Source organism: Ursus arctos, unplaced genomic scaffold (genome assembly GCF_023065955.2).
Source record: "Ursus arctos isolate Adak ecotype North America unplaced genomic scaffold, UrsArc2.0 scaffold_11, whole genome shotgun sequence".
Taxonomy (NCBI): Eukaryota; Metazoa; Chordata; class Mammalia; order Carnivora; family Ursidae; genus Ursus; species Ursus arctos.
In genome coordinates this window covers 41,855,208-41,867,733 of record NW_026622775.1, presented here as the reverse complement: position 1 = coordinate 41,867,733, position 12,526 = coordinate 41,855,208, and the positions used below count along the sequence as shown (strand labels likewise).

Genomic DNA, 12,526 nt, shown 5'->3' with positions numbered 1-12,526 from the left:
TGGGGTGCAGGGGGCAGATGGGGAGTTTTACAAGCTGCCCAGGCCTTTCTTTGCACAGCCCAGCTTGAGAACCGCTAGTTAGAAGACCCTCTCCAGAATTACTTTGTCTACTTACCACTGAGTAGTAAAATCTGAGGGGAATTTAGAAAATTTAAAATTCGTTTAAAAAAAAGAAATTTAAAAAATGAATTAAAAAAAACAACACTCCCAAGTTTCTGTTAGCTACTTTGGCAGGAGATGTCTGCTAAGCTGCAACCCTTCCCAAGCCCCCCAAATGCCGTGTTCTTATGTCCTTGCCCTGTTGTTTTCAATAGAATCAAGGCTAGAGATTCCATGGATTTTGGCATCGTATCCTTGTTCTATGGCCTCTACTATGGCATAATGGGGAGAGACTTCGCAGAGATCTGTTCGGATTACATGGCTTCTACTATAGGGGTAAGTGTTGCTCTCATTCTCTGAAACCACTACAGCGCTTGGAGAAGTGGTCTCATCTTACACATTGGCATCCGTTTTCAGAAATGCATCCGTCTTTTTTGGTTCTCCCAGGCCATCCACTCCCTGATTCTCCTTGGATCAAAAATTATCTTTGCTAATTGATTAGAAAATATACCTCTTACTTATAGAAAGCAGTTGGGAAATAAGGCATCTCGTCTTTTTATTTATTTGTTTATGTTTAAGCCATCTCCACACCCAACGTGGGGCTCAAACTCACAATCCTGAGATCAGGAGTTGCATGCTGTACCGACTGGGCCAGCCAGGTGCCCCCAAAGGCCTCTTTTTAAGTAAAATATTTGTTTGGAAGCAACCATATCTAGCATATTCCAATTGCCAACATTGAAGGGATTGGTAGCAGCGCCTGAATGGCTGAGTCGGTTAAGCGTCCAACTCTTTAATTTCAGCTCAGGTCATCATCTCAGAGTTGTGAGATCAGGTCCCACATTGGACTCCATGCTGGCCATGGAGTCTGCTTAAGATTTGCTCTCTCCCTCTCCCTCTGCCTTTCCCCCCATCTCTCCAAAAAAAAAGAAAAGAAAGAAAGGATAGTAAGAATTCAATAATATCAAAAATCAAATATCTGCCTAACACAGAAAGTCCTATTTGATGCACATAAAGTACTTTGGAATCAATCAGTGCCTCAGGGTTACTCCTCATAAAGATCAGTTTTCATTATACAGCATTAGAAGAAGTAGAAGATACAAAACTGTGCTGAATGTATTCTGACTGTATGTTGTTCTCTAGAATTTAAAAAATACCCCTAATAGCTTTTTTAAAAAACTCTCTTAAGAGTGAAACTCCAAATAGACCTACTTTCTGGTGAGATGCATTCCAGATTCAGAAATTAGGAGCATGCATCCATCTGACACATGCACATCTCTTAAAAACTTACAGGGGCTGCAGGGATGACCCAGTGGTTTCAAGAATTCCATGTCTCTGTCCTCTGCCGGTCTCTTGGTACAGAGCAGATATGAAATGGAAAGGCTAGTGCGAGTGGCAAGGGAAGAGTGTAATTCAGGACTGCTCTTCTCTCTCTCCATTTATGGGGCAAGACTAAGTAGACACAACTCTGACTTCATGCCCATCCCATCTGCCCTTCTCCATTTCTGTAGGCTCGACCTTACTCTTTTCCTAGAGCCTGGAATCAGGCTCCTGGAATCACCAGCTTCTGTGGTGAACTGCTAGAACAAGATACCTTTTGGAATTTCTCTGCCATGCGTCATCTATGGGCCAACTGCCTTTTTTATGATGTTTATGGTGAGCACAGGAGAGAACATTTGCACTCCTACTTCCTCCAGCAAAAGCCAGAAGCCATACTCCTTAAAAAAATTCCCAAAGTCTCTTCTGCTTGTTTACGGACAGGAGACAAGGAGAAGAGTTGTATGTCCCCTGTCCTCCAGTGGACCAGGAGGAAGAGATTCAACCTCATAACACATGTTTTTAAGCACCAACTTTCTAGAGACTTCTCACCTGATCCCACCTTGGAAGTCTTCAACTTCTTGTCATCCTTTGTCATCTTAGCTCCATCTACCAAATATATAAAACCCACTGCTTCGAGCTATTGGCACAGCCAACATTGACTTGAACTTGTGGTGTGTGTGTGTGTATGTGTGTGTACATACACACACGTACACATGCTTATGACAGAGTAAGGAGGAAGCAAAGGAGGAGCAATTTCCATTCTCACACCAGTACCTAAGCCCCACACCAGACTAATTAAGTCAGAATCTCTGGGAGTGGAGCCAATGCATCTGCTTTGCTTTAAAAGCTCCTCAGGAAAAGGAATGAGCTATTAAGCCATGCAAGCACATGGATGAATTGTAATATTGCTAAGTGAAAGAAGGCAATCAGAAAAGGCTACGTATTATATGATTCCATTTATATGACATTTTGGAAAGGCCACAACTATGAAGATGGTGAACAGATCAGTGGTTGCCAAGGGTTTAGGGAAGGAACAGGGTTGAATAGGTGAAGTACAGGGAATTTTTTAGGGCAATGAAATTATTCTGTACGACTTTAATGGTAAATACATGTAATGGTAAATACATGACACTATGCATTTGTCAAGATCAATAGTACTTTATAGCAGAAAGGGTGAAACAATGTATACAAACCTAGAAAATCATTTAGGATGTGAGAGAATGCCAGGATAGAATGTAGACTGTGACAAAAGAATCTAACTGTATTACAAATACATGAGATAACCACCATGCAGGGAATAGGAGAAGAAAGTGCTGACCTAAGTAACTTTGAAATCAGTAGAGATCTGAGATTAAAACCAAAGGAACTGAACTAGCACTGTACTCTAGTTCATGAAGTGGTTTCCCTCAGGGCTACGGGTTAACAGTTCCGATACTGCTGTCCATGTGTTCTGGAAATGAACAGCTAAGTAAATGGAGGACCCATAGTGGGAGCTGTGTTTCTCACTCTTGGAAGGTTACAAACATGCAAGGCTAGAATGATCCATATAGTAATGGATTAGAGTTAAAGACATCAGTCTGAACTCCTGTGTAGCTTGGTACAGATTATATGTATCTTAATATAGATGGATCCATATAGGCCTATCTACTGCTGTTATACACGTGGGTTGGTATATACAGATACATTTCCTTGCTCTATTAGCTAAGAAGCCCTAGAAGCAGTGATGCCCCAGTAGCAACGAACCCAGATCTTTTCTAATACCTAATTCTACAGTAAAAGGAACCAGGGCTCCTTGGAGAAATGGATGATTCTAGGTCTTGCCAGGGAACATACAAATGAGCCTGGAGTATCTTGTACTGCCGGAAGTTAAGGAAGTGCTCGATAAACCAACCAAACAAAAAATACTGCAATGGTGAGGATTAGGCAAAGAGATACAGAAGCCAACTGAAAAAGCTGCCAATGGCCGAAGTTGGAATGAGCTGTGCAACAAAATAGTAGTAGTAGTAGCAGTGGTAGTAGTAGTAGCAGCAGCACTGGGATATAACCCAAAGTCTAAAATAAATATCCTGAGTCCATATTGATATGAATGGAGGAGAACAGACAAATCTAGGTAGAAGAATTCCACATAACTTATGTAGACACTCCAACCTTAAGAAGGTTGTGTGGTTAAGTTTTTTGTGTCAACTTGGGTAGGCTAGAGTGCTCAATTGTTTGATTGAACGAACACCCAAGCCCTAGTCTAGATACACACACACACACACACACACACACACACACACATACACACACACCCTGTCCATTCCTTTTCTCTGGAGAAACCTCACTAACACTGAGATGGAGCATAACTGCCCTCTCCTTATGAATGGGCCACTCATGGTGATTTCCTTCCAAGGAGTACAGACTAGGAAGCAGTAAAAGGAAGAGTAGCTTTATAGTGGACAAACCTGACAAACACTGCCACAAGCCAGGTGACCAGGGTTATAGCAACAATGATAAGTCATTTTGATAGTATGTACCCTCGCTATGGCGTGATAAGAATGTCACCTCTGTTATCTTCCTCCCTAAACCCCATAACTTCGGTGTCATCAAGAGAAGACATCAGCTAAATTTCCAGCTGAGGGACATTCCACAAAATACTCCCCCCAACTGTCAAAGTCATCGAAAAAAAGCAAACTCTGAGAAACCACCATAACCAAGAGGAGCCTAAGTGGTATCCTGGATGAGATTCCGAAATAGAATAAGGACATTAGATTAAAAAAAAAAAAAAAAAACCCTAAGTAATCTGAATAAAGTATGTACTTTATTTCATAGTAAATATCAATGTTGGTTCATTGATTATGACGAAGTTACCATACTAATGTAAGATGTTAATAATAGGGGACATGGGGCATATGGTATATGGGGGCTTGCACTATCTTCATATCTTTAAGTCTAAAACAATTACTAAATGAATATTTATTTTTTAAAAAAAGCTTCTAAGGGATTCTAGGAGTGCCTGGGTGGCTCAGTCAGTTAAGCGTCTGCCTTCGGCTCACGTCATGATCTCAGGGTCCTGGGATGGAGTCCCACATCGGGCTCCCTGCTCTGCGGGGAGGCTGCTTCTCCCTCTCCCTCTACCCCTCCCCCTGCTTGTGTGCTCTCTGTCTCTGTCTCTCTCTGTCTCTCTCTCTCTCTCTCAAATAAATAATTTTAAAAACAAGCTTCTTAGGCGTTCTAATGTGCTGCCAGTATTGGACTCGCTCTTCATCCACAGTACTAGAAAGATGCAGGTATCCCAAGTTAGAATTCTAAAAGCATTGCACCCAGTGGGATTAGTCCATGTGCTCCTTCTCATCACATGGGAATTACAAAATACAGCTAACCCTGAGCTTACTCCAGACCTCATCAATCTCCAGAATAAGAGAAAGGGTCAGGCTATGGGTAAGCTTTAAAAGCTTCCTTAATGGGGTGCCTGGGTGGCTCAGTCGTTGGGCGTCTGCCTTCGGCTCAGGGCATGATCCCAGAGTCCTGGGATCAAGCCCCACATCAGGCTCCTCCACTGGGAGCCTGCTTCTTCCTCTCCCACTCCCCCTGCCTGTGTTCCCTCTTTCGCTGGCTTTCTCTCTCTCTGTCAAATAAATAAATAAAATCTTAAAAAAAAAAAAAAAAGCTTCCTTAAAAAGCTCTGAACTACAGCCCTGGATAAAAACCTTTCCCCTTGGGGCGCCTGGGTGGCACAGCGGTTGAGCGTCTGCCTTCGGCTCAGGGCGTGATCCCGGCCTTGTGGGATCGAGCCCCACATCAGGCTCCTCCGCTGTGGGCCTGCTTCTTCCTCTCCCACTCCCCCTGCTGTGTTCCCTCTCTCGCTGGCTGTCTCTATGTCAAATAAATAAATAAATAAATCTTTAAAAAAAAAACAAAACAAAACAAAAAATAAAACCTTTCCCCTTGTAGGATTCCTCATTGGGGAGGTTGAATTGGAGGTTATCATTAGCCATGTGCTTTGGGTCCATGTGGGGTTCAGTGGGTTCTTGCCTGGCGACCCTGACCCCACTGAAGCATCCTTATGGGGAAGAGCGTTTCAAGTTCTAAACCAATGAAGAAGCAGTAAAGACTCTGTCTCATACTGGCAGTGGCTTCCCTGTGTTCAGAGAACGAATGGTACGTGCCCTCCTTTCCAACAGCGCTCTGTGCATTTGCCCCGACAGTTCTACAGCGTCAGTGGGATGCCCATGAGGAGCTTGTCAGACAACGTCTGCGCCGTCTGTGGGCAGAAGATCCTTGTGGAGCTCGATGAAGAAGGGCTCATTGAAAACACCTACCAGCTCTCATGCAGTCACGTGTATCCTTTTCACAGGAAGCCGTACGGGCTTCATCAAGCCAGTGATGGGAGGCACGGGAGATGGCAAGTCAGGGAGCACTGTCTCATCCCTTACACCTCCTCCCTCTCCTCCCCCTCTCACCATCTCCTCTGTCTTGCTTAGCTAGCTCCCATCCCCCAAACCCCAGGCCTTGACACCTCCCCACCCCCGCCATCTCTCTTGCTGAGACTTTCTGGTAATCCCTGCTGAATAATGAACTGCTAATTGAGGTGAACCTCCTCCACTAGTAATGTCCTTTTTCGGACTGAATCTTAATGCCACACGGACAGAAAAGCTGCAGCACATGCCCGAGACGCTGGCTGGGAAAGTTGGCAAAGCTGTAAGTGAACAGACGGCCAAGGAGGACCAGGAAGAGAGGGGTGTGGGGGTGAGAAAAAGTGGAGTCTCGGGTGCAGGGAAGAACTCAGGACTATCCAGGTGGAGTCTCACGGGACTGAACCCAACACAGTGTGCTCCGGCTGGAAATCCCAGGAACCTGCTTGCGTCAACAGTGGGGTAGTGGGGGCAGCCAAGTGTCCACTTTGGTCTTGGAAAGAGGACAGCGCCATAGGCAGCAGGACATCTTAGATTACAGAAGGAGGGACCAGACCTTGAGCACCCAGTTCTCAGACCGTTTGGCTCCTCTGCCTGTGAGTTGTGCCCCGAATGGCTGGTGGATCGTTAGGTGTTAGGAACCAGACAAGCCTCTGCCTGGAAACTAGCATTTTTTGGGAATTCCACTAACTGTGGAGGAACACCTCGATATGTGGGAAGATACTGGGATCAAGAGCCCCGAGCAAAGCAGCCCATGCTGCTCCAGCATATAACTCTGGAGACCAAAGTCGTGTTTGGGTTGGCGGACAATCATATTTTAATTCTTTTCTAAACACAGGGGGAAAGAAGGTATCATTTATCTTTATTTTATAGTACAATATCAATTTGGTAATATTAGTCTACACTCAGTTCAAAGCTCTGGCATTATGAGGTGGTTAGGGCATCTGTCTTTCACCTCCAAAGCCCACCTAACTCAGTAATAGTCTAGATGCGCAATGCCTATGATTCAGTTCTATTTAATCTGGACAGATTCCATTGATTCAGTCCTGAGAGTTAAAAAATGGACTAAATGCATCTGAAATGTAATAGGACCCCTTACTCCAACATTTAAGCCTTGCTATTTTAAGATAAGAAACATAAAGATATCCCATATGGAATTCTATAGTGGATTTTCAGTGTGATACCTTTCTCCAAAAAAAACTATCCTTCTTTGGAAGAAATTTCCAAATCTGGCCCTAGTTTTAAATGTGATTTACTTTTCAAATGTTGGACCAGAGCCCCTTCTGCCATTTGCAAGTGGAAATATTTTCTCTCTCTCCACCTTTAAAAGCGCTTAGGGATTGTCGTACATGCATGCATATGTAATCTAAAATGTAGTCACCCTTAAATTTGCTTTGCAGGGAGTATTACTAATGGCCCACTTTAGCATGAGTCATATGAGCAAGGAGTGGGCGAACATGACTCATATTAACAAGGTGGGGCAGGGGAAGGAATTTTGAATATTGCTCTGCAGCAATGCTGCTAGCTTGGAGACTTTCAGCATTGAGATTTTGAAGATGAAACAGAATATTAAAGAGGAGGTGGACATTTCTATGCTGCCTCCATGACCCCTGACCTCTATACCTATCTAGAAAATGGGGCCGTACTCCAGCCCTTTTGAATAAAGGGCTGTAAAGGCTTTGGTTTAAAAGTTTTGTTGTAATACACCTCTTTATGTTAATCCAAGCCTATTGCAAAAATGACCCAATTCCGAGCAAATAAAATAGTGGAAACTCTTAGTTGCATACAGATCTATGTTGAGGACTTATATACATGCATGGCCTTGACTTGTCTACACTTCACAATCCTCCGTTTGTTAAGGAGACTTCCACATCATTGCTGTTCACATGGATGACAGCAGGCTAGGCAGAAAATCGTGTGATCTGGACTCAGAAAGCCACACTGGGATCAACAACTGTAGAAATCAGTAAACCAGGAGGGTGGACCAGTAGGATGGATCTCATTACTTTTAATCACTTTGCTCAAATCTACAATGTTGTGGAGCCCGAGAAAATATATTTGCAAAAGTAATGGGTTTCAAGTGATCCATTCAAATATTTATTTAATAAATAGGCCCTTAGGCACTGCTTAAGGTGCTGAGGACAGAGAAGAATGAGACCTGGTTTCCCAGGTAGCCAATGGTCCAGGAGAGACGTGTATGCGCATGGAATGTCACGATACAATGTGATACGAGCTCTAATAGGGGCAATCCCCTAATGCTGGGGGAAACTGTAGGGTGCCCTCTCAACTTTATGAGCAAAGGACCAAACTCTCCAGACAAGGAGATACATATACATATACATATACAAATGAATCTGTCAATGCCTAGAGTTTCAGAATTTTATTAGGTTTATAGTCTATTAAAAATAACTGGCTCCTTATCACTAATAAAAAACTTGAGATAGGACTTAAGCTAATAGAAATATCCATAGGTTTGCGGTTTATGACTACAAATAACTGAAGCTTGTCTAAGAGCCTAAGACATGTCTGATTACATAGTAGGTAATGAGTAATTCACAGCAAGTAGAATAGGGAGATGCTATGGTAACTGCGTGAGAAACGCACAGCCAGCAAGGCAGAGAAATGCCATGATGCGTTTACATAAAATATTACTGTAAAAAAGCACTTTCATATCCTTTATCTACTTTAAATCTTGGGAGGATCAAGTGAAGCAAGAAGAACAAGTAAAGCCAAGGAGCTGCGTAGACTCGTCAAGATCCTAAAGCTATGGCAGCTCTGACTCCAGCTCCCAGTCCTTGGGGGTTCCATAGTCCTACAGAATCTTCCTGACAAGTGATGTGCACAATCAAGTCATGACTGACAGCCATTCTCACCCTCTACTTCCTCCCCGCAGCTGGGGTCATTTCCATTATGCCATCGTGAAACAGACCTTGCCCTTTAATATCTAGAAACTTCCCTAACAAGATGCCTAAGCTTTCACGAATTCTGCATCCGAGGTTGGTGTATAGTTGGTAAAAAGCAGACTTGCCCTTACTGCAAAGAGAAGGTTGATTTGAAGAGGATGATCAGTAACCCGTATCCTTTTTTTAAAAAAAAGTTCTAAGTATAATCTTAAATGTTCCCGGTAATGCATTCTTCAATCTGAATTTTCATTTTCTTCATTACAGTTTTTGCAGAAAAAATTTGTTTTCCATAGCCATTTATTTCAAAATGACTTCCTGGTCTCTTTTCTCCCCTGGGCCCATATTACTCCTATGGCTAGGAATTTAAATGCCAGAAAAGATACATTCTACTCTTCATATTCCACATATATAAATGCTTTAGTGGAAATGTGATGGGATATTGCAAGAGATAGGTAAATATATGGAAGGATTAGATCGATAGATGAAAGATATATAAATAGATAATGGATGGATGGATTGATGGATGGATAGGCAGCCAGATAGATGGATGACAGGTGAATGGGATGAGTGGGTGGGTAGACAAATATATAGGCTGGAATCTAAATGAAATTTTTAAAAAGATTTCAGTTATTTATTTATTTATTTATTTATTTATTTGACAGAGAAAGAGAGCATGCGCACCAGGTGGGGTGGTTGGAGGGGAGCAGTAGAGGGAGAGGGAGAAGCAGACTCCCCACTGAGCAAGGACCTCGAGGCAGGACTCAATCCCAGGACCCTGGGATCATGACCTGAGCCAAAGACAGATGCTTAATCGACTAAGCCACCCAGGTGCCCCTGGAATTGAAATTTTAAAAGCCCCAAATGTGAACTAGAGTATAGAAAAAAAATTTTAAGGTGTACTAAATTTTATTATTTCCAGACAGAGGATTTTTTACCTCCTGTATTTTGGCCTTTTAAATTCCTTGCCATGCCTCATCTTGTCTTGGGCTAAACCCTAGGGATAATAATATTGAAAGAAAATGAGGACCTATAGACAGCTTATGGCAACAACTAGGATTTTTATAGACACCAAGGTTCTCCAACTGAGGCCACAGGAAGCCTCAATGGCCCCATCCAGAGCTGACTACAAAGACTTAACTCCTCAACCCCACTGGCCCAAGACCATAATGTATCTCATCCAGGGGGTGGGGGAGGGTGTAAATGGGATTAAAACATATCCTGACCTTAAGGAGAAAACATTGAGAGGTTGGCATCAACCTGCCAAGTACTCTTTCTTCTCCTAAGAGACTGCCAGCCTTTCTTTACATTCTGTGTACTGGTCAGCTACATTTTACGGTACTAAAGGAGACACCTCCCTTGTTCCCCGCTCCCCCTACTCTTCACCAACCCTAAACATACGGGTGTCTAACAGTGGCTCTTGGCAGCAATGCCCCCATTCCTGAGAACTGCAGATCAAGGAAAGATTTGCTATTAGGGCAGCAGAGGAAGCCGCACCACGGGTCTCTATGTCTTAGGGCCGCGGCAACAGAGAGCACCTGTGCGGCCCCCAGCTCCATCTCCAGGCCTGAGCTTTCTCAGGTAGTCACTCCAACTCAAGCATAACCAGGGCTAAAGGTGTGTGACGCTTCCCCCTCCCTCCTTTTCATGCACTCTCCCTGAAGTTCCCTTCTAATATGGGGAGACCGAGTCCAGAACCACTTTGGGTTAATACCTTGTGAAACAAAAATATGTGCATCTTTGTTATAAAATTGGTGATAATGTGATCCTAAGTGTCACCATAAATGATCATGTAAATAACAAAGGACAATTCGTTACTCTATAGAGGGTTAGTCTATAGAGTCTTGAGAGAGTGAACTTTTGAATGTTACATGTACTCTTTAAAAAAAAAAAGCTGGGGCGCCTGGGTGGCACAGCGGTTGGGCGTCTGCCTTCGGCTCAGGGCGTGATCCTGGTGTTATGGGATCGAGCCCCACATCGGGCTCCTCCACTGGGAACCTGCTTCTTCCTCTCCTACTCCCCCTGCTTGTGTTCCCTCTCTCGCTGGCTGTCTCTATCTCTGTCGAATAAATCAATAAAACCTTTAAAAAATAAATAAATAAATAATAAAAAAATTTAAAAAAGCTACTTGGGGAATATTTGCCTTTATGTGTATAACATTGCTATCAGAGATTTACGAATTAATTATGTCCCCTTAGCACAATTTATCAAAGAAATCAGGAAAAAGTATATCTTATCCGTGACGTTTTTCTTTTGAATACACAACGCGCTTGCTCTGATGAGCCAGCTACAGGAAAGCCCGAGGCTGTCTTGGCTCACTTAAAAAGCTTCCATGATCCTTGCTTTCCCCGTGTAGTCATTTCCCTTTCCTGCTCTCTTTTAGTAGTGACCCATGCCTTTAGTTCTTGTTTCATAGTCTGGGATTTTATTCTAAACTGTTTTGATTCACTTTTGGAAATTCGATGTAGTGTAAATAACAATGACAACCAAATGCTATAAAAATCACAGAAGGGGCTTTTAAATGAGCACATGGAATTAATAAGAAAGGAAATACCCACTCACTGCATTGCTTATTATATTTGCAAATGAGATTTATGAATATTTCGGCTACTTGACTGTATAGAGAGCAACCTCCTTGACTGCCGTTTAGCTGGGAGCGCACACACTTTCTGTATGGACAAATCCTTGATTGGCTTCGTTATTTGGTGGCCTGGCAACCCGTGGTGATTGGAATAGTTCAAGGCATTAATTACTCACTAGGGCTGGAATAGTACAGCAGACCTACTCCGGAAGCAACGTGTGGCATGTTGGGATATTTTTAAATCCTTGATCCTACATTTATTACTGATATTCTTTTTTTTAACTTCAGAGATGAGCCCGAGTCTAGAGGACCGAATAAAACTCAGGGCCCTACAAAAAGCAATCTGTTTATGTGAAAAATATTTAAAAGAGAAGCTGAATGTTAAAAGCTCAGAAAAAAACAGAAGTAAAACCGATGAATCAGAAAAGTAGTAATCAGTAAAAGTGTATTGTGCACACAACCAAAAGATTGTTTGCAAACCAGGGGCACTCAGGCCAAAACACAGAATGAAGCTCGGAGGCATATGTTAGGCAACAGCTTATACAGTGTGGAGGCAGGGACTGGGTACTCTTCGCAGTGATTGGTTACAATACTGGAATTTTCTTCAATGAAAGGGAATTGGTTAGCGATCACCTTCTATCAGTTTTGGGAAAACAATTTAAGTTTTGCTTATGATTTTCAGAGGCCTGAGCAAGAAGTACCTGGGTCAAGTTAGCCTCACTCGTCTTGCAAAATAAGCTAAATCAAACTTTGCTTCTAAGACTAAACTGGTTTTGTCAGCTCAGGGAGTTTCCAAATCTGGTCTCCGTGTTTGATCTGAATGTGAACAACAGCATAAACAAATACAGCCTACTTTGCATCTTTCCCATTGTGATCATTTTCTAATCCATGTAACACATTTGTTACAACCCACCATGGACACCCTACATCTAGTTTGTCTGATAATGTACTTCTTACATACAATCTTCAGTGATAGCTGGTATCTTCTGATGAGTTCAACATCTTCAAAGAAGTAGGCAGAGTTGTTATGTAACCTGCAGTTTAAGGATATGGTCTTTTCTGCTCTGTGTGCTTGTCACCATGGGGCAGCTTTGGCCAGAAAGCCCTTTGGCATAGAGGGTGTTATTCCCGAAAGGTCTAGCATTAGGTGCCACAGCCCATTCAACGGGCTGGAGGTGCACTGCGTTTCCTGGGCCTGCCAAGTGCACCTGACCCATCCAAGGGCTGCACTAAAT

General features: G+C 42.9%; 1 protein-coding gene across 1 annotated transcript in view; it reads left to right on the top strand.

The window, feature by feature from the left end:
* Positions 1–12,172, top strand: part of RNF175 (ring finger protein 175) — a 35,405-nt gene extending 23,233 nt beyond the window's left edge. Inside the window, exons 4-7 of the mRNA XM_026499503.2 lie at positions 315–435; positions 5,604–5,737; positions 8,784–8,885; positions 11,361–12,172. Coding sequence (XP_026355288.2) covers positions 315–435; positions 5,604–5,737; positions 8,784–8,885; positions 11,361–11,481 — 478 coding nt within the window. The 3' untranslated portion in view covers positions 11,482–12,172. The remainder of the gene's footprint in view (positions 1–314; positions 436–5,603; positions 5,738–8,783; positions 8,886–11,360) is intronic.
* The last annotated feature ends 354 nt before the right edge of the window (positions 12,173–12,526 follow it).